The 26252-nt window shown below is 39.5% G+C and overlaps 1 protein-coding gene across 2 annotated transcripts in view; it reads left to right on the top strand.

Moving 5' to 3' along the window:
* Positions 1-26252, top strand: part of PKP2 (plakophilin 2) — a 115840-nt gene that overhangs the window by 83902 nt on the left and 5686 nt on the right. For both annotated transcript variants that reach the window (XM_032248303.1, XM_032248304.1), the window contains exons 8-10: positions 561-725; positions 1654-1827; positions 21552-21705. In XM_032248303.1, the coding sequence (XP_032104194.1) occupies positions 561-725; positions 1654-1827; positions 21552-21705 (493 nt within the window). The remainder of the gene's footprint in view (positions 1-560; positions 726-1653; positions 1828-21551; positions 21706-26252) is intronic.

Genomic DNA, 26252 nt, shown 5'->3' with positions numbered 1-26252 from the left:
AGGCTGAGGCAGGAGAATCACTTGAACCCAGGAGGCAGAGGTTGCAGTGAGCCAAGATCACAACATTAGAATCCATTCTGGGCAATAAGAGTGAAACTCCATCTCAAGGAAAAAAATGGAAAGAAAGTAAACTAAAAGCACTCTCCATTGTAATTAGCCGGGTGTGGTGGCGTGAGCCTGTAGTCTTAGCTACTCAGGAGACTGAGGCAGGGGAATCGCTTGAACCTGGGAGACAGAGGTTGCAGTGACCCAAGATCGTGCCACTGCACTCCAGCCTAGCGACAGAGCAAGACTCCATCTCAAAAAAAAAAAAAAAAAAAGACTCTCCATTGTTTAAGAAATTTAGCCTCTACTTCTTAGCATCACACTCCTGACCACTCATGATCTAACCTTAGCTTTTCTAGCCATGTTCATTGCGTGTCCCCCAGGCAACACACAGTTTAAGCACACCCAGTTGCATCTGGTAAACATTGTAAGAGCTAAAGCCTACGTCCTGTGATAGCACACCTGAAAAGGATACCTATATGCATACGATCAATATTCATGTCCTGTTTTCTCAGGCCACGGAGAATTGTGTGTGCATTCTTCATAACCTCTCCTACCAGCTGGAGGCAGAGCTCCCAGAGAAATATTCCCAGAATATCTATATTCAAAACCGGAATATCCAGACTGACAACAACAAAAGTATTGGATGTTTTGGCAGTCGAAGCAGGAAAGTAAAAGAGGTATATTGGGAAGTTTTTGAAAGAATGAGAAAGTGGGGGAAAGAATGAGAGAGAATGTGTCTGTTTGTATGTTTGTCTAAGTACTTGGTATATATCGGCACTATTTTAAGTTATTTTAATTCTTACATCAACTTTTGAGGTGTGTGTTATTAATACCCTCATTTACCAGTGAGGACACAGAGACATAGTAAGATTAATTTTCCCAGAATAATTTAGCAAAAAAGTGGAAGAGATTTAATAGAATCCCAGGCAGTGTGGCTCCAGAGTTTCATTGCTTTCCATTGAACCACACTGCTTTATGCCTTATAGCTTAGGAAATAAGCTTAAATACGCATAGTCAATTGTATAGAAATCGTTTTTATTAAAGTCAGCCCTGAGATTTGGCTTTGGGCATTCTAAAAACAAACTTTGGACATACTAAAAGCAAACCTCATAGGAAGGAATACATATTTATTTCCATACTGATATGGAAACTAAAAGAATGTCACCTCTTCTCCTTCTCTGAGTATCTTGGTATTTGTGGAGACCAGCTGGTGAATTTAGAACCCTGATGCTATCCTGGACACTTTGACAACACTCTGAGGGAACAGGCCTGTTTTTCTTATCTACAGGGTTGTGACTAATTTAGCTTTTAGGTCAACAACAGCCTGAAAACCATTCTAGAATGGCCTATGCTTAATTTTCTGAATTTTCTCTCACTGTGAAATATCAAGTTAGGGGTGTGGAGTGTTATTAGGAAGAAATAATCATCATGGGCTAAAAGTTAAGTGATTAGAAATTATATGTATTTGCTTTTAAAATTTCTATTTCAAGGGCTTCTTGTGCAAATTATGAGTCTAGACAGTATTTCTGGCCTCTTGGTTTGAGTGTGAAACTGTAACCATCACCTGACGTGCATTAATTCTGGGTTCCTTTTGTGTGTGGTCAGCAATACCAGGACCTGCCGACGCCAGAGGAGAAGAGCAACCCCAAGGGTGTGGAGTGGCTGTGGCACTCCATCGTGATAAGGATGTATCTGTCCTTGATCGCCAAGAGCATCCGAAACTACACACAGGAAGCATCCTTGGGAGCTCTCCAGAACCTTACGGCCGGAAGTGGACCGGTGAGTTCTGTGCTTCATTTCCTACTTTTTAAAATAATGATACTGTAGACACACCTACATTAGATTAAAAGTGGGGTAAGAGAAAATGGTTTCTTACCTTAGTCAAGACAATTCTCAGAAATTACAGAGGGTTTCAGTCTCAGCTTCTGTAAAGTCAAGTCAAGTTACAGATCTCAGAATCATGCCTTAAACTGGTTTAAGCGAAAAAGAGGAAATTTTTCACTCATGGAACTGAGAAGTCCAGGGTGGGTCGTCTTTCCGTCATGACTGGACTTAGGGGCACCAGTGATTACAGTTGTGACTTTCCTCATCTCTGTGCTTGGTTTTCCTCTGCTGGTTTTGTTCTCAAAGACTCTGTCCATAGGGTAACAAAGACAGCCATGAATTATTTCAGACTTACATTTTATCAGCCCAGTGTCCCCGACAAGAAACAAACTACCATTTTTCCAGTAGTGTTGTTAAGAAGTCAAAGAATATGTCTCACTGGCCTGGCCCATTTCGGAACCAGCAAGTGTGTCTATGAGGCTGTGATGTTCTCATTGGCCAAGTCTGGATAATATGCCCAGATGTGAACCTCCAGGGGATGGGTTTGATGGGATGAGGGCCACTGCCACTTGTACCGCAGGACTGAAAGGGTAAAGGAGTGCTCACTAATGGAAAATGAGACCGTTATTACTAAAGGAAGGAGGAATAAATGCTGGGAAGGCAAAAACAACAGCAGATGTCTACTGCAGTATGGAGTTGGCAGGGACATCTGTGCTTCTGTGTCCTAGAAATTCAACTACAAAATAAAGAGCTGAGAGCGATCCTCTTTCCATATGCACCTACTTTATACCAGCAAAGTCAAAATAATTAAAACGGTAAAATCGTATTCCCTTCCCCATGTATTTTACAGCATTCCTATATATTAAGGTATTCTATAAGTATTTAATGATTTAAAGTAAGCTTGTGTTCTTTGCCTTGGTCAGGTCATGAAATGATTAGAATAAACTCCCCCCAAATAACTCATTGTCTGTCCAGTCTCCAATTATCTCCATAGAGAAAAGCACTCTTGTCAGTAGCAAAAATTATTTGTTTTACTCGAGAAACCATATTTATTCTTTAATATGTGTGTTTACACAGAAGCTTGTTCTCCATTTTGAATAAAATTGTGAAATGCTAAAGCTAACATTTCTCTTCCCTTAGCATTGTGGTTAAGAATGCAGCCAAACTTCTGTCTGTTTGGCTTTCTGCAAACTGTGCTTGGTTACATTGAGAAAGAAACTGGGAACTACCAGGGAGCCCTTAATAATACAGGGACACTAATTAATTATGTTATTTCCCATTTTCCTATGCTAGGTCTATGCTAGGTTCCCAAAAACCATTTCTTTTACTTTGTTGAAGTACAGAAGCCCTCTTATTAAGTCCCAGCCAACATAAAAGAAAATTAAATTGGGGTGTGGGGGTGTGTTTAAGCTTGCTGTGGTCTGAGTCTAGGAGAATATAAGCTAAACCTTTAAGCTTGGATTTTAGCCTCCTCCATTCCTAGAGGCTCCCACAGAATCTAGACCAGGGGTGCTTTCATTTTTCTGAGGATACCGTGATATTTGTGCCACTTAAGCTCTGAATATGTATTGTATTACGTAGTTCCTAAGTTCCTTCATTCATTTGCTGAACAAACATTCCTTTGAGCATGTTATGTAACAGACACTAGCAGTCATGGTGTGGGTTACACAGCAGAAAATAAGACAAATCCCTGTGTTTGCTAATAGTCTAACTGGGATGAAAAATAAAAAATTAAAGTGCTAGGAAAAATTTAGGGTGCCAGGTCCATAAAGAGCCCAAGTAAGGAAGATATCTTCATAACTGCCCTAATTATATCAAAGCATTTAGAAGCATACCTAGCCTTAGATATGACTATTGGCTATTTCCCTCTCTTTAGGAGGAAGTGTTTAAAGGGAAGCCTCCACACCCTACCAAAGTCAGGGAAATAGCCAATAGTCATACCTAAGAGGCTTAATAGGTGGATATTGATTCATACCCAAGGTGGTTAGAATTGAACTTGACTAGAGATTTATAAGAGAAAATCATTAGCAGCATGGGACAAATATGAGGTCCCTTTGTCCTTTTTTTTTTTTTTTTTTTGAGACAGAGTCTTACTCTGTCGCCCAGGCTGGAGTGCAATGGCATGATCTCAGCTCACCACAACCTCAGCCTCCCGGGTTCAAGCAATTCTCCTGCCTCAGCCTCCTAAGTAGTTGGGATTACAGGCTACCACACCTGACTAATTTTTGCATTTTTAGTAGAGATGAGGTTTCACCATGTTGGCCAGGCTGGTCTTGAACTCCTGACCTCAGCTGATATACCTGCCTTGGCCTTCTAAAGTGCTAGGATTATAGGTGTGAGCTACCACACCCAGCCTTTCTTTATTCTTTTAAGTTACAATATGCTTTTTAAATTTTTGACATATGTGTCCTTTTTAATCAGTACTTTTCCTATTTTTGTATGCTTAGATGCTATGATAAAGTTCTCTGGCTTTATAATTTCAAACAAGGAATCATTGAATAGGAAAATATGAGAATTAGATTATACACATAGTACCAGAAAATATCAAGTCCATGGCCATATAGTTATAACTGAGATAGCACTGAGCAGTTAATGACCATGTGCCTTAACGTGGCAAAGAACTCAAACTGAAATAAATAGCTTCCTAAAAGACAGATTGTTTAATTCACATACAAAATTATGACAGTAATTTATAGTTAGTAAAAGTATGTTAATTTAAGCTTTACTAGTTCAGACATAATGGTCGTTCTAATAGCAAAAGGATGGAATAATAAAATTTATTTATGTAGCAAACTCTGTAAATATAAATTAAAAGATTAAACATTTGCATAGTAAAAGTTAAAAGTCATTGAAGTAAAGTTTTTTGTTTTTTGCTTTTTGTTTTTTTGAGATAGAGTCTCATTCTGTTGCCCAGGCTGGAGTGCAGTGGCACGATCTCAGCTCATTGCAACCTCTGTCTCCCGGGTTTAAGTGATTCTCATGCTTCAGCCTCCCAAGTAGTTGGGATTACAAGCATACGCCACCACTCCCAACTAATTTCAGTATTCATAGTAGAGACGGGATTTCACCACGTCAGCCAGGCTGGTCTTGAACTCCTGACCTCAAGTGATCCACCCACCTTGGCCTCCCAAAGTGCTGGGGTTGCAGATGTGAGCCACTGCACCCAGCCTGAAATAAACAGTTTTAAAAACAATTTAATATCGATTGGAAAAAATGAAACATGGACTCAGTGGCCCCCAACCCCAGGGACTGGTTTAGTGGAAGACAGTTTTTTCACAAAGGGCTGGGGAGAGATGGTTTCAGGATTAAACTGTTCCACCCCAGATCAATTAGATTCTTATAAGGAGTACACAGCCTAGATCCCACCATGTGTGATTGGGTTCGTGCCCCTCTGACAATCTAATGCCACTGCTGATCTGACAGGAAGTGGAGCTCAAGCAGTCATAATGCTCGCTCACTGCTCACTTCCTGCTGCGTGGCTGGTATTGTGGCCCGGGGGTTGGGAGCTACTGCCCTACCACATACCTTACCCAAAAATAAATACCAACAGGAATGAAATCTAAATATGAAAGGTAAAACAATAAAGATTCTAAACAATTACATGGAAGAATATCGTGATCTGGAATAGGAAAAGACTTCATTAAAATGAACACAAAGTACTAGTCTTAAAGTAAATATTTGATAAAATGACTATATTAATTAATAACATGCTATCAAAAGACGTGAACACATTAAAAAGGCAAACTACAGAGTGGGAAAAGATTTTTGCAACATACATAAGTAACAAATGTGGGTATCTGGAAAATATAGAAGAGCTGAGATAACAATAAATAAACAAAACATGAACAGCCCAATAAAAAAGTAAATGGACAAGAGACTTGCTAGATACTACACGAAAGATTACATTGAAATAGCCAGCAGTCATAAATTCTTTCCCATAGCCAATGTCCAGAATGGTGTTTCACAGGTTTTCTTCTAGGATTCTTACATTTTGAGGTCTTACATTTAAATCTTTAATCCATTTTGAATTAATTTTTATATATAGTGAAAAGTAGAGTGCCAGTTTCATTCTTCGGCATATGACCAGCCACTTATGCCAACACTGTTTATTGAATAGGGAGTCCTTTCCCCATTGCTTACTTTTGTCAACTTTGTCAAAGACCAGATGGCTGTAGGTGTGCAGCTTCATTCCTGGGTTCTCTATTCTGGGACCTAATTAAGCTAAAGAGCTTCTGCGCAGCAAAATAAACTATCAACAGAGTAAACAGACAGCCTACAGAATGGGAATAAATGTTCACAAAGTATGTGTCTGGTAAAGGTTTAAATCCAGAAATCTGTAAGGAGCTTAACAAATTCAGCAAGCAAAAACCAAATAATCCTATTTAAAAAGGGAAAAAAAGACATGAGCAAACACTTCTTAGAAGACATACCAGCGGCCAACAAACAAAAAAAAGCTCATCATCACTGATCATCGTTAATCATCAAATCAACACTACAGATGCCATCTCGCACCAGTTAGAATGGCTGTTACTAAAAAATCAAACAGATGCTGGTAAGGCTTAGGAGAAAAGGGAGCACTTACATACTGTTAGTGGAAATGTAAATTAGTTCAGCCACTGTGTAAGGCAGTTTGGAGGTTTCTCAAAGAACTTACAACAGAGCTACCATTTCCACCTAGCAATCCCATTACTGAGTATATATCCAAAGGAAAATAAATTATTCTACCAAAAAGACATATGCACGCATATGTTCATCACCATGCCATTCACAATAGCAAAAACACAGAATCCACCTGGGTGCCCATCCATGGTGGAATAAAGAAAATGTGGTACATACGCACCCTGGAATGATACGCAGCCATAAAAAAGAGTAAAATCACATCCTTTACAGCAACATGAATAAAGCTGGAAGCCATTATTCTAAGTGAATTAATGCAGGGACAGAAAAACAAATACCACATATTCTCACTTAGATGTGGGAGCTAAACATTGGCTACTCATAAAGATGGCAACAGTAGACACTGGGGGCTACAAGAAGAGAGAGAGAAGGAGGGGGAAAGTGATGAAAAACTAACTCCTGGGTACTGTGCTCACGACCTGGGTGACGGGATCATTCATATCACAAACCTCAGCATCACATGACATACCCATGTCACAAACCTGCACATCTATCCCCTGAATCTAAAAGTTGCAATATTTTTTTAAAAGGCCAATAAACATTTGAAAACATTGGATCAACCTCCTTAGTGATCAAGGCAATATGAATTACAAGTGTTATTTGCAAACAGTTGACCAGCTAATTAACAGTCATTCTCACATACTTAGAAAAGCTAGAATACAGAATCTCTACTTGGTAGATCTGTTTATTTTCCTTATGGAGCATCCTACTTCAGACTTTCTCATTTCCCTCAGTGAATCGGAATTAGTAAAATTTTGCCATGCTGTCACCAAGATGAGCAAACACCATTTAAGGAATCAGACCTCATCTAGAGTCACATGTTTTCAATGATTGTTTTTATGAATTAACATGAAAACATCAATGCTCTTTAGTATATCTAAGCATATATCATTAAATAATATAGTGTGATACATCTATAAAGTAAGTTTTTAATTCTAAAGAAATTCTCATGTTTTAAAACAAAACAAAAATTTTAAGGAACATTTTGTGACTTTATCTGATTCCTCATCTTGTTTTCAAGTATCTTCTGAGATGATAAATCTTCAGGGAAACTTTATAGCATATTATTGATACAATTCAGGTCAGTAAACATTTGTATAGGACCTGTCATGTGCAAGGTACCACACAAGGCACTGAGGTGGAGAAAAGATGGATAAGATACATTTCTTTCTTTCAAGAGGCTAATGAATGGTCTAGTAGGAGAGACAGGCAGTTTAGGAGAGTTGTAACATAGAGAATTAGGGCGTAGTGGTAAGGGAGGAAGGAAATGAAAATGTCAGGCTATAGAGGACTGTATGAGCCATACTAAGATGTTTGAACATCATTCTGCAGGCAATGGGGAGTCATAAAAGGGTTTAAATCTGAGGTGTAGAATGTAATCAGATTAAATTTTTCAAGGGTGATTTTGGTGTAAGGCTTTGAAACCCCCACTGGTGTTTAAGAAACAGTAAGTTTACCAGCAACATTAATTTCCTAATAGAGGTTGAAGGCCATCATTTGCAGATTGGTTCTTCTGCAAATACACTGTTCACCCTAGCAATATTTGGTAGACAAGTATATAATCAGAAAATAAAAAGTTAAGTAGACCCTATATTGCAATTTTAATGGGTGAGAGAAAAATAAGTTGGAATGACAAGATTATTGAGGGTATTGGAAATTTTGTGTGTGTGTGTGAGATGGAGTCTCACTCTGTTGACCATGCTGGAGTGCAGTGGCACAATCTCGGCTCACTGCAACCTCAACCTCTTAGATTCAAGCAATTCTCCCATCTCAGCCTCTTAAGTAGCTAGGATTACAGGCACCCACCACCACGCCCAGCCAATTTTTTGTATTTTTAGTAGAGATTATGTTTTCACCATGTTGGCCAGGCTGGTCTCGAACTCCTGACTTCAGGTAATCTGCCTTCCTTGGCCTCCCAAAGTGCTGGGATTACAGGCTTGAGCCATAGCGCCCAGTCTGGAAAGATAATATTTAATGTGATGGTTCGCGTACCCTAGACTAAATAAGAAAGTTAACACAGGAGAGAATTGGTAACTTGAGGTGTAAGGAATGAAGGTTGGATAAGGGAACTAAAGTTCTTGATGAAGCTGAAGAGAAACATGGTAGGGAGGGAGGGAGAGCAAGAAAGGGAAAATGTGTTCAGAGCCTGACATTCTGAGTTTATGTTTTCAGAGGCAACATGTCTCTGAGTGAACACAGGCTCTGTGTGACCATGGAAGTGAGTGGCTACTGAATAGAAGAGATGCAAGTCAGGGACTTTGGGGAAGTCTAGGAAGTGTGAGGTAATCATTCTGGTGACATATATGAACAGGAGGTGGAGAAGGCTGTGCACTGGGCTCCAAAGCCTCCAGTGAATGTTGAGGAAAGAACAGTAGGCCTTGCAATAGTAAAGAAAATGCTGTGGAGGGTGACAGAGCTGGACTGCTGTGACCCAGAAGAGCAGGGCTTAGCATTTGAGGGCAGATGTAGTAGCGTAGACGCACATTTGGGAAGAGACAGGAGTGCCAAACCTCTCTGCTGGCCCAGAACACAGGAGTGGTGTCGAATGGTCTCCTCCCTGGGTGGCTACAGGGGAAGGATTCTTGTAGAGGAGAGCAAATAGTCTAACAGAATGTTCTGCAAATTAATGAAAGACAGATTTTAATTTGTTTATAATAGAACAAGCATTATAAAATTACTATTATAAAATAGTAATTAAATTCCTTTGAGTCATGAACACTTTGAGAGTCTAATAAAAGTTATGTTTTAATAACTAATAAACAGAGTATTGTAACTGTATCTAACAATTACATGTTTTCTTTTTTCTTTTTTTTGAGACAGAGTCTCACTCTGTGGCCCAGGCTAAAATGCAGTGGTGTGATCTCAGCTCACTGTAACCTCTGCCTCCTTGGTTCAAGAGATTCTCCTGCCTCAGCCTCCTGAGTAGCTAGGATTACAGGCAGACACCACCACGCCTGGCTAAGTTTTGTATTTTAGGTAGAGATAGGGTTTTACCATGTTGGTCAGGCTGGTCTCAAACTCCTGACCTTGTGATCTACCCACCTCAGCCTCCCAAAGTGCTGGGATTAAAGGTGTAAGCCAACGTGTCTGGCCTTTTCTTTTTTCTTTTTTTTTTTAAAAACCAATTACATGTGTTCTTCCTCCTTTTTTTTTTCTTTTTTGAGATGGGTCTTGCTTGTCACCCAGGCTGGAGTGCAGTGGTGCAATCATGGCTCACTGCAGCCTCGACTACCAGGGTTCAAGTGTTCTCCCCCACCTTGGCCTCCTGAGTAGCTAGGACCACAGGTGTACACCACAACACCCGGCTAATTTTTTTTTTTTAATCATTTGTAGAGGCAAGGTCTCACTATGTTGCCCAGGCTGCTCTCAGACTCCTGGCCTCAAGCAGTCGTCCCACCTCAGCCTCCCAAAGTACTGGGATTACAGACATGAGCCACCAGGCCCAGCATCTTCCTACTATTTTTAATATTGAAAGAAAAAAAGATACTAAATTATAAAAAGAATAAGGCATGACAATTATTTGTTTCATTATATATTAAGCAGACTCAGTTTAAAGTAAGTTGATTAGCATTAAAGTCTTATCTGAAGGCCCAGAATGAACTTGAAATGATTCTACTTCCCAGTGTTTATACATTTTCTCCCACCGATCCGATCACCCTGTTCCTAAAATCCAGACACCCACCTGAGAGTTCACTAGGGGTCCTTATGCCTTAGTCTTGATAAGCCATCTGCTTTCTGCCTAGTTTTTATTTGTTTGCTTGTTTTGGGATTTTGTTTAGTTTAGTTTTTTGCTTTGGTTTTGTTTAGTGTTTTTGTTTTATGTTTGTTTATTTGGTCACTCTTGGGCTAACACTGACCATTATTTGGATTTATAACCTTCAGTCTTGTGATGAATTGGTTTTAAAAACTGCAGGCTACATTTTTTTTTTTTAATTTCTCCAGTAAGCTCTTAGAAGTCAAGGTATTTTATATTTTCAGAAATAAAATCCTCACCTTCAAACTGACTGTGCTATGATAGTTTACAACTACAACCAAGAATAACAAATTCAAGGACAGCAATCAAGTTAACCTGGACTTGACAGAATATAGATACAAACTTATAAGTGGGTTACAGAAAGTCAATTGGCAAGTCACTTGTATGGAAATTGTGATGGGTTTTCCCATTGAAAGTTAATAATGGCTGGGCATAGTGGCTCATGCCTGTAATCTCAGCACTTTAGGAGGCCAAGGCGGACAGATCATTTAAGGCCAGGAGTTCAAGACCAGCCTGGCCAACATAGTAAAACCCCATCTCTAACTAAAAATACAAAAATTAGCTGAGTGTAGTCGTGGGCACCTGTAATCCAAACTACTTGGGAGGCTGAGGCAGGAGAATCACTTAAACCCTGGAGGCAGAGGTTTCAGTGAGCCAAGATCGCACCACTGCACTCCAGCCTTGGTGGCAGAGTGAGACAACATCTAAAAAAAAAAAAAAAGAAAGAAAAGAAAGAAATAGTAAATTACTCAGTCTGTAGATTTGCAAAAGTTGAACAAGAAGAAACAGAAAAGATGACTAATTATCAACCAGTAAATAAACTGAAATGATAAAAGACATCTCCCTTTAAGATTTTTTCTCAGCTCAATTAGCTCTCTGGGTGAACACAGATTCCATGTCACCGTGGAAACAAGTAGCAGATTTACAATAATGTGGGCTGAGCAAATCTTATCTGAATTTTCAAAATCTGAAATGCTCCAAAATCCAAAACTTTTTAGCACCAGCATGACAACACACATTGAAAATTTTATACTTGACCTTATATGACGAGTCACAGTCAAAACACAGGCACACAATACACAGTTTACTCAGCATCCCCAAGCAGAAAAAAAAAAAAAAAAAAAAAAAAACTCTCCCAGCTCCCTTCAGCTGCCATATAGCCTTTCCACACCCACAAAGGACAGTAAAATGGCATGTGTGCAGGCCAGGCATGCTGATGGCAGGTTTCCCACAGTGCCCCACATGGGGCCAAGACCTACCTGCATGACTCAACTGTGTTTTCTTGCTTACTCTTTGCTCTGTGGTGTAAAGATATTGTTGAAAATGACAAAATGAGCCAGGTACAGTGACTCACACCTGTAATCCCAGCACTTTGGGAGGCCAAGGCGGGTAGATCATGAGGTCAGGAGTTCAACGCCAGCCTGGCCAAGATGGTGAAATCCATCTCTACTAAAAATACAAAAATTAGCCAGGCATGGTGGCAGGTGCCTGTAATCTCATCTACTTGGGAGGCTGAGACAGAGAATTGCTTGAACTCAGGAAGCAGAGGTTGCAGTGAGCTGAGATCGCACCACTGCACTTCAGCGTGGGCAACAAAGTGAGATTCCATCTCAAAAAAAAAAGGAAAATGACAAAATGGCCTGCAGGTACCCCTCAGGGTAACAGTATAAAAAGGGGAAGCATTTATGTTTACCTATAGCACAGAAAGCCAAGCTGTTGAAGAAACTGGACAGGAGTGTATGAAACGTCCATATATGACCTGAAGAAACAGAAGGATACACTGTTGATGTTCTATTCTGAAAGTGATGAACAGAAGTTAGTGAAGATTAGAAAACTGCATAAAGCTAAACTTGAAGATCTTGATCATGTATTGAAAGTGCGAACCTGTTCATGTCACGGTGAACACATGCTACATAATGGTATCCTGACCATGAAACAAAGATCATGATGAACTGAAAATTAAAAGGAACTATGAATAATCAATAGGCTGGTTGCAGAAATTTAAGAAAAGACACAGCGTTACATGCTTAAAGATTTGTGGTAATAAAGCATCTGCTGATCACAAAGCAGTGAAGAAATTTACTGAGTTTGCCAAAGTCATGGCTAATGAAAATCTGAAGCCAAAACAAGTCTATAATGCGATGAAATGTCACTGTTTTGAAATCATTGCCTCAGAAAGACACTGACTACAACTGATGAGACAGCACCTACTAGAATTAAGACCGCCAAGGACAGAATAACTATTCTGGGAGGTGCTAATGCATCAAGCACACGTAAGTGGGGTGTTAGATTAAAGCTTATGTCCTCACTGTTTTCAAGGAGTGAATTTCTTACCAGTCTGTTATTATGCTAACAAAAAGACATGGATCACCAGGGACATCTTTTTTGATTGGTTTCACAAACAGTTGCTACCAAGTGGCTTACGCTTGCTGCAGGGAGACTCAACTGGATGATGACTGCAAGATTTTGTTATTATGTGACAACTGTTCTGCTCATCTCCCAGCTGAAATTCTCATTTTAAAAATGTTTATTCTATGTACTTTCCCCCAAATGTGACTTCATCAATTTAGCCCTGTGATCATAATATCCTTAGATCAATAAAGAGTAGATTTTAAAAAACACTTTCTTGAATAGCATGCTAGCTAGCAGCAGTATGCAGAGGTGTGGGTGTGAGAAAGTATTCAAAAGGAATTTAGCATATATATAGCATATACGGAGATGCTGTATATGCTGTTGCCATTGCTTGAAACACAATGACTAAAAACACAGGTGTGCGTGCCTGACATAGCTCTGGCCTACCACCACTGGTGGTGACAATGAACAAGGTGGCGACTTTGAAGGATTACATATGTCAAGTTAGAAAAAAAATGATGTCTGAACTTCTTGCCTTTGCAAAAAAAAAAAAAAATAGACCTTCAAAGTCCATCAGTAAGCTGGAAGAAGTAAACACTGAAGAATTTTTTAACGCTGATAACGAGGCTCCCCTTGCTCATTCACTGACCAATGGTGAAATAGCCAAAATGATTCCGCATAAGGTAATAGTGATGTTAACACTGAAGAAAACCTGCCTGTAGATGACAGGGTGAAACTGGGTGATGGGCTTATTGAAAGACTAGAGCAGCAGGCATTCATAATAGAACAAGTCATGTCTCTATAAAATCAATGAGAGACTGCTAAAATAAAAACCATTGTTGAGTTGAGGGCCAAGAGAGTCCATGAGAAGCAGCTGCAGTCCACGGCCCAGAGAAGAATGAAAGCAGTGAGTGAATTCAGCACCTTTAACTGAAATATCCAGGTTTTTGCATTGGGACTGACTAGACAATCATCTTGACCCAAGGAGAATGAAGAAAAACAGGGTGGGGCACTGGCCCATCCAGGAGCCTCATGGAGCCAAAGGAACCCCCACCCCCAGCGAAGGGAAGCGATGACTAATTGTGCAACCTGCCCAGGAAACCATGCTTCTCCCACAGATCTTTGTAACCCATGGATCAGGAGATCCCCTCGTGAGCCCACGCTACCAGGGCCTTGGGTCTGATAAACAGAGCTGTGTGGAGTCTCGGCACAGGGACACACAGAGACAAGCATTCTACATACTCTGGCCCCAGAATTCCCAGCAAGGTGACAACTCCCTTTGTACATTTCTGTAGGAAGGGGGCTGAATCCAGGCAGCCAAGCAGCATTGTTCCGTGGGCCCCACTTCCACAGCACTTCACAAGTTAAGACCCCACTGGTTTGGAATTCCAGCCAGCCAATGGCAACACAGTGAGTCTGCCTGAAACAGGAGGGAGTTCCCTGGGGGAGGGGTGGCTCCCATTTCTGTGGTTCAGTCAACTCCACATTCCAGCCTGCCAGCTCCGGAGAGTCCAGGTGGCCCATTTGAAGAAGGACACCCCCCAACACAGCACAGCTGCTGTGCCAGATTGTGCCCAAACTGTTTTAAAGTGGAACCCTGATTCATTCCTCCTCACTGGGCAGGGGCTCCCTGTGGGGAGCCTTCAATCACTCCAGCCAGGCTTATATAGACAAAGCTCTGATCTCTCCCTGGGACAGAGATCCCAGCAGTAGGGGAGGCCACCTTCTCTGTGGTTCAGTCAACTGAGCTGTTGTTTCGGCCAACTGACGTGTTCCAGCTTGCTTACTCTGGAGAGTCTGGGCAGTCCAGATGAGGAAGGGTCCTCCCCAACACAGCACACCTGCCCTATAGCCAGACTGCTTCATAAACGGGTCCCTAATTCTGTTCCTCCTGACTGGGTGAGATCTTTCAACAGCCGTCTCCAGACACCTCTGACAGGAGCATTTGGGCCAGCAGCAGGTCAGTGCCCACCCTGGAGTGGAGTGTCCAGAGGAAGGAGCAGGCTGCCATCTTTGCTGCTTCACAGCCGTCACTGTTGATACTTCCAAGTATGGGAAAAACAGAGGCAACTAAGGTCTGGAGCAGACCCCCATCAAACCACGTCAGCCCTGTGGTTGCTAACAGTCTGTAGCCTTACTGTTAAAAGAAAAACAATACAACAACAACATTAACAAAAAAGACCCCACAAAAACCCCTTCAGAAGTCAGCAGCCTCAAAGATCAAAAGTAGATAAGCCCACAAAGATGAGAAAAAGTCAATGCAAAAATGCTGAAAACTAAAAAAGCCAGAGTGCCTCTTCTCCAGATGACTGCAACACTCTCCAGCAAGGGCACAGAACTGGGCTGAGGCTGAGATGGCTGAATTGTCAGAAGTAGGCTTCAGAAGATGGGTAAACTTCACTGAGATAAAGGAGCATGTTGTAACCCAATGCAAAGAAGCCAAGAATCATAAACAATACAGGAACTGATAACCCTAATAGACAGTTTAAAAAGGAAAATAACTGACTTGATGGGGCTGAAAAAATATAACATGAGAACTTCACAGTGCAATCAAAAGTATCAAAAGCAGAATAGACCAAACGGAGGAAAGGATCTCAGAGCTTGAAGACAATCTTTTTGAAATAAGACAGGCAGATAAGGATAGAGAAAAAAGAATGAAAAGGAATGAACAAAACCTCCAAGAAATGTGGGATTACATAAAGATACTGAACCTACGACTGACTGGGATACTTGAAAGAGACAGGGAGAATAGAACCAAGTTGGAAAACATACTTTAAGATACCATCCAAGAGAATTTCCCCAACCTAGCAAGACAGACCAACATTCAAATTCAGGAAATGCATAGAGCCCCAGTAGGATATTCCAGGAGAAGTTCATCTCCAAGATACGTACTCATCAGATTCTAGAAGGTCGAAATGAAAGAATGTTAAGGGCAGCCAGAGAGAAAGGCCAGGTCACCTACAAAGGTAAGCCCATCAGACTAACAGCAGACTTCTCAACAGAAACCCTATAAGCCAGAAGAGATTGGGGGACAATGTTTAACATTCTTAAAGAAAATAATTTCCAACCCAGAATTTCATTTCCAGCCAAACTAAGCTTTATAAACAAAAGAGAAATAAGATCCTTTCAGACAAGCAAATGTTGAGGAAATTCATTACTACCAGGCCTACCTTGCTAAAGCTCCTGAAGGAAGCACTAAATATGAAAAGGAAAAACCATTACCAACCACTATGAAACCACACTGAAGTACACAGACCAGTGACACTATGAAGCAACCACATAGACAAGTCTGCAAAATAACCAGTTAGCATCATGATGACAGGATCATATTCACGCATAACAGTACTAGCCTTAAATGTAAATGAGCTAAATGCAACAGTTAAAAGACACAGAATGGCAAGCCTGGATAAAGAACCAAACTCCATTGGTATGCTGTCTTCAAGAGACCCATCTCACATGCAAAGACACACACAGACTCAAAATAAAGGGATGGAGGAAAATTTACCAAGCAAATGGAAAAACAGAAAAAAGCAAGGGTTGCAATCCTTGTTCTGATAAAACAGACTTTAAAAGAACAAAGATTAAATTTAAAAAAAAAAAAAAAAAAAAGGAAGGGTATTACATAATGGTAAAGACAAAGAAGGGTATTACATGATGGTTCAATTCAACAAGAAGCACTAACCCAGCTCTGGATCAAGCAGACCTTATAGATGTCTGCAGAACTCTCCACCAAAAAACAACAGAATATTCATTCTTCTCCTCACCCTACGGCACTTACTCAAAATTTGTTCACATAATCACAAGTAAAACACTTCTCAGCAAATGCAAAAGAACTGAAATCATAAGAAACCATCTCCAGATGACAGCGCAAACAAATTAGAACTCCAGATTAAGAAATTCACTGAAAACCACACAGCTACATGGAAATTAAACTTGCTCCTGAATGACTTGTGGATAAATAATGAAATTAAGGCAGAAGTCAAGAAGGTCTTTGAAATTAGTGAGAAAAAGAGATGCGCTGGGCGTGGTGGCTCATGCCTGTAATCCCAGCACTTTGGGAGGCCAAGGTGGGTGGAGCACGCAGTTGAGACCATCCTGGCCAACATGGTGAAACCCTGTCTCTAAAAAAAAGAGAGAGAGAGAAAGAGATAATATACCAGAATCTCTGGGACACAGCTAAAGCAGTGTTAAGAGGGAAATTTATAGCACTAACTGCCCACATCAATAAGCTAAAAAGATCTCAAGGTAACAACCTAACATCACAACTAAAAGAGCTAGAAAACCAAGAGGAAACAAACCGCAAAGCTAGCAGAAGGCAAGAAATAGCCAAGATCAAGGAACCGAAGGAGATACAAACACACATATACACACACACACACACACACACACACACACACAACCTTCAAAAAAATCAACAAATTCAGGAGCTGTTTTTTGGGGAAAAAAATTAATAAAATGATCTGCTAGCTAGACTATTAGAAAAGAGAGAAGAATCAAATAACACAATAAGAAATGATAAGCAGGATATCACCACTGACCCCACAGAAATACATACAACCATCAGAGAATACTATAACTACCTCTATACACATAAACTAGAAAATCTACAACAAAAAATGGATAAATTTCTGGACACATATACCTCCCAAGACTCAACCAGGAAGAAATTAAATCTCTTAATACACCAATAATGAGTTATAAAATTGAGGCAGTAATAAGTAGCCTACCAATCACAAAAAACCCAGGACCAGACAGATTTACAGCTGAATTCTGCCAGAGGAACGAAGAAAAGCAAGTACCATTTCTATTGAAAGTATTCCAAAAAATTGAAAAGGAGAGATTCCTCCCTAATTCATTTTATGAAACCAGCATCTTCCTGATACCAAAACCTGGCAGAGTTACAACAAAAAAAACTTCAGGCCAATAGCCCTGATGAACATCGATACAAAAATCCTCAGCTGGGCACAGTGGCTCACGCCTGTAATCCCAGCTCTTTGGGAGGCTGAGGTGGGTGGATCACCCAAGGTCAGGAGTTCAAGAGCAGCCTGACCAATATGGTGAAACCCCGTCTTTAAAAAAAAAAAAAAGAACAAAAATCCTCAGTAAAATACTGGCAAACTCAATCTAGCAGCATATCAAAAAGCTTATCCACCACCATCAAGTGGGCTTTATCCCTGGGATGCAAGGTTGGTTCAACATTCGCAAATCAATAAACATGATTTGTCACATAAACAGAACTATGGACAAAAGCCACATGATCTCAATAGATGCAGAAAAGGCCTTTGATAAAATTCCAACATCGCTTCAAGGCCTTTGATAAAATTCCAACATCGCTTCATGTTAAAAATTCTCAGTAAACTACTGCCCAAAGTAATTTATAGATTCAATGCTATTCCCATTAAACTACCATTGACATTCTTAACAGAATTAGAAAAAACTGTTTTAGAATTCATATGAAACTGAAAAAGAGCCTGAATAACCAAAACAATCCTAATTAAAAAGATCAAAACTAGAAGCATCTTGCTACCTGACTTCAAACTGTACTACAAGTCTACTGTAACCAAAACAACATGGTACTGGTACCAAAACTGACACATAGACCAATAGAATAGAATAGAGACTCAGAAATAAGACTGCATACCTACAACAATCTGATCTTCAACAAACCTGACAAAAGGAAGCAATGGGGAAAGGATTCCCTATTTAATAAATGGTGCTGGGAGAACTAGCTAGGCATATGCAGAATATTGAAACTGGACCCCTTCCTTATACCTCATACGAAAATTAACTCAGGGTGGATTAAAGACTTAAATGTAAAATCCAAAACTATAAAAACCCTAGAAGAAAATCTAGGCAATACCATTCAGGACATAGGCACCGGCAAAGATTTCATGTCAAAAATGCCAAAAGCAATAGCAATGAAACCAAAAATTGACAAATGGGATCCAGTCAAACTAAAGAGTTTCTGCACAGCAAAAGAAACTATCATCAGAGTGAAGAGACAACCTACAGAATGAGAGAAAAATTTTACAATCTATCTGTCTGACAAAAGGTCTAATATTCAGAGTCTACAAGGAACTTAAATTTATAAGGGAAAAAAAACCCACTTTGGGAGGCCAAGGCAGGCGGATCTCCTGAGATTGGGAGTTCGAGACCAGCCTGACCAACATGGAGAAACCCTGTTTCTACTAAAAATACAAAAAAATTAGCCACGCATGGATGGGGTGTGCTTAACCCAGGAGGCAGAGGTTGCGGTGAGCCAAGATGATGCCATTGTACTCCAGCCTGGGTGATAGAGCAAGACACTGTCTTAAAAAAAAAAAAAGTAAAAGGTGGACAAAGGACATGAACAAACTTCTCAAAAGAAGGCATGCATGTGATTAACAAACATGAGAAAAGCTCAACGTCACTGATCATTAGAAAAATGCAAATTAAAACCGCAGTGAGATACCATCTCATACCAGTCAGAATGGCAATTATTAAAAAGTCAAAAAACAACAGATGCTGGCAAGTTTGCAGAGAAAAATGAATGCTTTCCTACCATTGGTGAGAGTACAAATTAGTTCAACTGTTGTGGGAAACAGTGTGGTGATTCCTAAAGATCTAAAGGTAGAAATACCATTTGATCCAGCGATCCCATTACTGTGTATATACTCAAAGGAATATAAATTATTCTCTTATAAAGATACATGCATATGTATATTCACTGCAGCACTATTCACAATAGCAAAGACATGGAATCAACCCAAATCCCCATCAATGATAGACTGGGTAAAGAAAATGTCATATATATACACCGTGGAATACTGTGCAGCCATCAAAAGGAATGAGATCACATCCTTTGCAGGGGTATGGATGGAGCTGGAAGCTGTATCTGTGGCAAACTAATGCAGGAACAGAAAACCAAGCACTACATGGTCTCACTTATAAGTGGGAGCTGAAGAATGGGAACACATGGATACTTGGTGGGAAACAACACACACTGGGGCCTTTTGGGGGCTTGGAGGATGAGGGAGAGCATCAGGAAGAATAGCTAATAGATGCTGGGCTTAATACCTAGGTGATGGGATGATCTGTGCAGGAAACCACCATGGTACACATTAACCTATGTAACAAACCTACACATCCTGCACATGTACCCGTGAACTTAAACGTTGAAGGAAAAAAAAAATTGTTAATGAGGCAGATAACTCTGGAGGGAACATTTTGCAAAACCATCCAACAGAATGTCTCTTCATCCCTAGAGGACCCAGTTGCTGGTCCCTCGATTGCTTCTCATGTTTCTTCTCATCTGAAAAAAGTAAAACACAGTAGGCAGTAACCTTTCCATCAAAACACAGCATAGTATTTGGAGACTGAAAGCCTGCTGCTGTCTGTTGCTGTTATCTGACAGCTGAGACAGGTATTCTGGTCATGCTACTGCGCTGCATAGTTACCTGAACACATTATTTTTTTAAACTGTATTAATGCTATGTCATATTTTTCACTGTCAGGTACATGTGTAAGTTTGAGAAAATAATTGCTTATCAGTAATATGTGAATTCAGAGTCAGGAATAATGGTGATGCCAAACAAGCTCAGATTGTCCACATGGGTGGCTGAGATAGTGACACCTTTGCTTTCTGATGCTTCCATGTATACAAACTACTTCACGCACAGAATTATTACACATATGTATAAAATAACCTCCAAGCTGTAAGTGTAACATATATATGAAAGATAAATAAATTTCATGATTAGACTTGGTTCTCATCCCCAAAGTAGTTCATAATGTATTTGCAAATATTCCAAAATGTGAAAAAACCCAAAACACCTCTGGTCTCAAGCATTTCAGATAAGCGATATTCAGCCTGTATAGCTAAATATTACCACACCCACAAGAAGAGATTATACTTGTATTATACAAATAGCTAAAGGAAATAGAAAAAGATTAAATACTACCCAACTAACTTAATGATGTTAGTGTAACCTTGATTCTAAAAGGGAAAAGGGTAGCACAAGAAAAGGAAGAGGGAAATCTATTTTATTTGTAAACACAGATGCAAAAAATGTAATAACCTAATCAAATCCAACATTGCATTGATTGATTGATTGATTGATTGAGACAGAGTGTTGCTCTGTCACCCAGGCCGGAGCACAATGGTGCGATTCTCCTCTCCACGACCTCTGTCTCCCAGGTTCAAGTGATTCTCCTACCTCAGCCTCTTGAGTAGCTGGGATTGCAGGCATGTGCCACCATGATCAGCTAATGATTTTGTATTTTTTTAGTATAGATGGGGTTTCACCATGTTGGCCAGGTTAGTTTCGAACTCCTGACTTCAGGTGATCCACCTACCTCGGCCTCCCAAAGTGCTGGGATTACAGGCGTGAGCCACCACACCATGGCCCAAGATTGCATTTGAAAGTACTGAATAAACAGTTTTTTATCTAGGAATTGACTTAAAAACTTAATAAGAGTTTAAAGAAAATACCTTCAGACTAGTTTCACTATAGTCCTAGGTTTTAAAACATCTTCACCCAGGCATGGTGGTTCACACCTGTAATCCCAGCACTTTGAGAGGCTGAGGTGGGTAGATCACCTGAGTCAGGAGTTCGAGACCAGCCTGGTCAACATAGTGAAGCCCCATCCCTCCTAAAAATACAAAAAACTTAGCTGGGCGTGGTGGCACACACCTGTAATCCCAGCTACTCAGGAGGCTGAGGCAGGAGAATCACTTGAACCCAGGAGGCAGAGGTTGTGGTGAGTTGAGATTGGGAACTGCACTCCAGCCTGGGTGACTCTATTTCAAAATAAATAAAATAAAACATTTTCATCAACCTCTGGTAATCTGTAGAAAATTTCAAATTACCATGAAATGCAATACAACAGAACTTATAAGATATGTCTCACAAAACAGATGCCAACGTCAGTAGCTCAGACAGTTGTCCAGAAAGAAAGTGGCCTGCAGCACACCCGAAAGATGCTGTATGTCGGTGACCCAAGCGTGAAAAAAACAGCCATCTCGCTGCTGAGGAATCTGTCCCGGAATCTTTCTCTGCAGAATGAAATTGGTGAGTCCATATGAGTCTTTACATGTAATATGTATAAACTGAAGATACAATGCAATGAAGCGTTATCTGTATCACCTTCTGTTCACAGAGCTGCACTGGAAATGGGAGTAAGGAGTAGGTGATAAATCTGCCTGCCTTTTGTGCAGCCAGATATCACAAACAGGCTTTCTGAGTGGATCTCACCAGAGATTTTTTTAAATATCTAATTTTTTTAAATTACTACAAGAGAGAAATTTTAGGGCATACTGATAATTAACAAGATAAGTAATATTGTTGTTACTTTTCCCTGGGTGGCCCCCTCAGTCACACCACCCAGTGAAGTCTTTCTAACCCATATAGTTGTCTTTCAGAATGTTTTCTCTGTGACTCTCTTAAGCACCACTATTCTAGAACATTTGAAAAACAAATGTAGTGGTGGTTTACTTTAGTAGTTTGGCAGCATGTTGAACTTTTAAAAAATGGATAAACGGATAATCGCAATAAAAAGACAAAAAGAAGGAGCCACTGAATATAGCAGATTTGGCATGGATTTTTTTTTAGTAACTATGATCAGACATATTTTGCCTTTGACTCTGTATTATTGACAGATGATAACTATGTTACATTATCAAACAACGTAACTTTTTGTTTACTAATACCAAGAAGTATGTGATAAATGTTTGTTGTATTAAGTAAAAAAATTACAAAATGAGGCGAAGCACAATAGCTCATGCCTATAATCCTAGCACTTTGGGAGGTGGAGGTAGGTGAATTGCCTGAGCTCAGGAGTTCGAGACCAGCCTGGGCAACGTGGCGAAGCCCTGTCTCTACTAAAAATACAAAAAAATTAGCCGGGGGTGGAGGTGCACACCTATAGTCCCAGCTACTCAGGAGGCTGAAGCAGGAGAATCTCTTAAACTCAGGAGGCAGAGGTTGCAGTGAGCCAAGATTTTGCACCATTGCACTCCAGCCTGGGTAACAGAGCAAGACTCTGTCTCAAAAAAAAATTACAAAATGAAATAATAGAAAGATAATGCTAAAATTAAACATGCTTCACAGTGCTCTGTAAACCGGTCATTTCTAACAACTCAAATTGTTTTTCACAAAATTTCACAAAAATTAGAAATAACATTTTGTTTGTTTGTTTTAATGGATTAGATATTTAAATATGCACATACACAATCCCAGAGATACTGAAGGCTGCAGTTATATTTTAGTAATGTCATTTTCAAAGCCAGCCAGCAGCACATTTGACAGGAGGTTTTATACAATGGCTTCATGCCCATTATGAGTAGAGATAGCCTGGAAAATTCTCAGTGAATCTAAAAGAGACCTCGCCATAGGCACTCTCAAAATTATTAAATGCTCTCCCCATGGTCTTTTGTGCTGAATTTGAATGGAAGTGTATTATCCTTTCCACTTTTTGTTATTTTCCCAAATGAAAAATTGACTCTGTCTTTAAAACATTGCCAGAGTAAATAACGGCACTGTACACATTGTGCATGTACCTTCAGGGCAGAAATGCTGCTGGCCTCAGGTTCCCTAAATGTTGGGAAGGTATAGCTATAGCCACATGGTTTATGTTAGATGATTCTGTTGATAAACTTCACTTAAGGATAACAGAGAGAAGAGGCTTCAGCAAAATAAATGCAATTTTAAAATTCCAAATTCACTTCATGTCAAATATGTAAGTACAAGGACTTCCTTCTCTTGATTCAGAATTTAATAGCCAGAAATAAGTGAAAATCAGCTTGAACACATGCTTTGTGTTTCTCATGAGAGCTTTTCTAAGCCAGGTAACTTTCCCTGTTTTGACCTGCAATAAAGTTGTTACATTTTACTTACCTCTAGAGAAATAAACTTGAAACTTACATTTTCTGAAAATCTTAAAGACAGGCGATGTAGCATGGTAACAGAATAACAGATTTCACACAGAAGACATGGGTGTGTATCTCACAGTGCTATTTTGCCAGTCAAGGCCTTTCATTCTATAGTTGAACTTAATAAAAGGAAAAGGCCTTCTGATAATGGCATCCATTGAGAGCTTACCACATGCGCAGGACTATGATACAGTTAACATGCATTGACTCATTTCCTCAAAACAACCCTGTGAAGTGGACAATATTATCCCACATTGCAACTTAGGGAAAAACAGAGAGGTTAAGTAGCTTGCTCAGGCCATAGAGCCGTAAATTAGCAGCAGAACCATGACTGAAACTAAAGCACTCTGGCTTTAGACAAACACTGAGCTCTCCACAGTAGGCTGTGTGCTTGAACCACAGTTAAAAAAAAAAAAGTGTTCAGGCCTGTGAGCAGAAGGTACGTCTTACCTGTCAATCAGGTCCAGGTATTATGATGACCTATAATATGACTTGTCTGTTTCAGGAATAATGATTAATGCTAGAAACACGGAAATAAGTAAGATAATAGGCTTCAAGGAACCCACAGGCCTCATCTGAAGTTGAGACAGTCACACAATTCATTACAATCCAGTATCATAGAGAGAGAAATGTGTTTCAAGATGCCACATGGATGCAGATGAAGGCACACAATAAAATTAGTATTTGTTAATCCCTGATAAACACAACATGTATTCAGGAGCTGTGAGGATCAGCAAAAGCAAAAGATGCATGCGCTCTGTCTTTTAAGAAGACTCTAAAGTGGTTAGAGAAAAAAGAAGAAAACATACATGAAAATAACTATTACAAAAAGTTTAGGTACAAGTTCACATTGACCAAAACATGTTATCATAGGACAAGTTCTAGTGGGCTTTTCAAATATTAATACCTTTTTAAATTTTTCAATGGCTTTTTTGGTACAGGTGGTGCTCATTACATGGATAAATTATTTAGTGATGTTTTCTGAGATTTTGGTGCACCTGTCACCTGAGCAGTATACACTGTACCCAATGTGTAGTTTTTTATCCCTCACCCCCTTTCTCCCAAGGACCCCAAATCCATTATATCACTCTTATCCCTTTGCCTCCTCATAGGTTAGCTCCCACTTATAAGTGAGAACATACAATATTTGCTTTTCCATTCCTGAGTTATTTCATTTAGAATAGTGGTTTCTAGTTCCGTCCAATTTGCTGCAAAGGCCATTATTTCTTGCTTTTTAACGGCTGAGTAGTATTCCATGGTGTATATATACCACATTTTCTTTACCCATTTGTTGGTTGATGGGCATTTAGGTTGATTCCTTATTTTGCAGTTGTGAATTGTGCTGCTGTAGACATGCATGTGCAAGCGTCTTTTTCATATAATGACTTCTTTTCCTTTGGGCAGATACCCAGTAGGGGGATTGCTGGATCAAATGGTCATTCTACTTTTAGTTCTTTAAGGAATCTCCATACTGTTTTCCATAGTGGTTATACTAGTTTACATTCCCACCAGCAGTGTAGAAGTGTTCCCTTTTCATTACATCCATGCTAACTAACATCTGTTATGTTTTGATTTTTAAATTATGGTCATTCTTGCAGGAGTAAGGTGGTATCTCATTGTGCTTTTAATTTGCATTTCCGTGATAATTAGTAACGAGCATTTTTTCATTTGTTTGAAGCATATCAAAAAATTTTCATGTCCCATTTGTATATCTTCTATTGAGAATTGTCTATTCATGTCCGTAGGCCACTTTTTTGATGGAATTATTTGGTTTTTTTCTTGCTGATTTGTTTGAGTTCTTTGTAGATTCTGGATATTAGTCCTTTGTCAAATGCAGTTTGTGAATATCTTCTCCCACTCTATGGGTTGTCTGTTTACTATGTTGATTATTTCTTTTGCTGTGCAGAAGATTTTTAATTTAATTAGGTCCCATTTACTTATTTTTTGTTTTGTGGCATTTGCTTTTGGGTTCTTGGTCATGAACTCTTTGCCTAAGCCAATGTCTACAAGAGATTTTCTAGTGTTACCTTCTAGCATTTTTATGGTTTCAGGACTCAGATTTAAGTCTTTAATCCATCTTGAGTTGATTTTTGTATAAAGTGAGAGATGAGGATCCAGCTTCATTCTTTTACATGTGGCTTGCCAATTATTCCAGCACCCTTTGTTGAACGTCCTTTCCACACTTTATGTTTCTGTTTGCTTTGTCAAAGATCAGTTGGCTGTAAGTATTTGGCTTTATTTCTGGCTTCTCTATTCTGTCTATGTGTCTTTTTCATTTTCCATAGCCTAATTTTGGAAGTGATGTGTCTACTTTTTTAATACTTGTTAGTACAAAAAAAAAAGCCAAACTCAAACTTATAACCTAGAAGTTATATACATAGTAGAAATGTACATTTAAAATAGTTTCTCTTTTTAAAATAGTAGTAGTATTTACGTATTGAAAAAACCTTGGAAAGCACAGTTTGTTTATTTATTTTATTTATTTATTTATGCTTTTTAAATAGAAAAAGGGTCTCGTTATATTTTCCAGACTGGTCTCAAACTCCTGGGCTCAAGTGCTCCTCCTGGCTCGGCGGCCTTCCAAAGTGCTGGGATTACAGACATGAGCTACTGTGCCTGGCCTTAAATTATTTTAGTTCACTATTAATACTGTTGTAGAAAAACAGCTCCTATTAACGTTTTTCCTCA

The sequence above is a fragment of the Sapajus apella genome, unplaced genomic scaffold (genome assembly GCF_009761245.1).
Source record: "Sapajus apella isolate SASKATOON/1434 unplaced genomic scaffold, GSC_monkey_1.0 scaffold66, whole genome shotgun sequence".
Lineage (NCBI taxonomy): Eukaryota > Metazoa > Chordata > Mammalia > Primates > Cebidae > Sapajus > Sapajus apella.
This window is presented reverse-complemented; position numbering and strand designations above follow the sequence as displayed.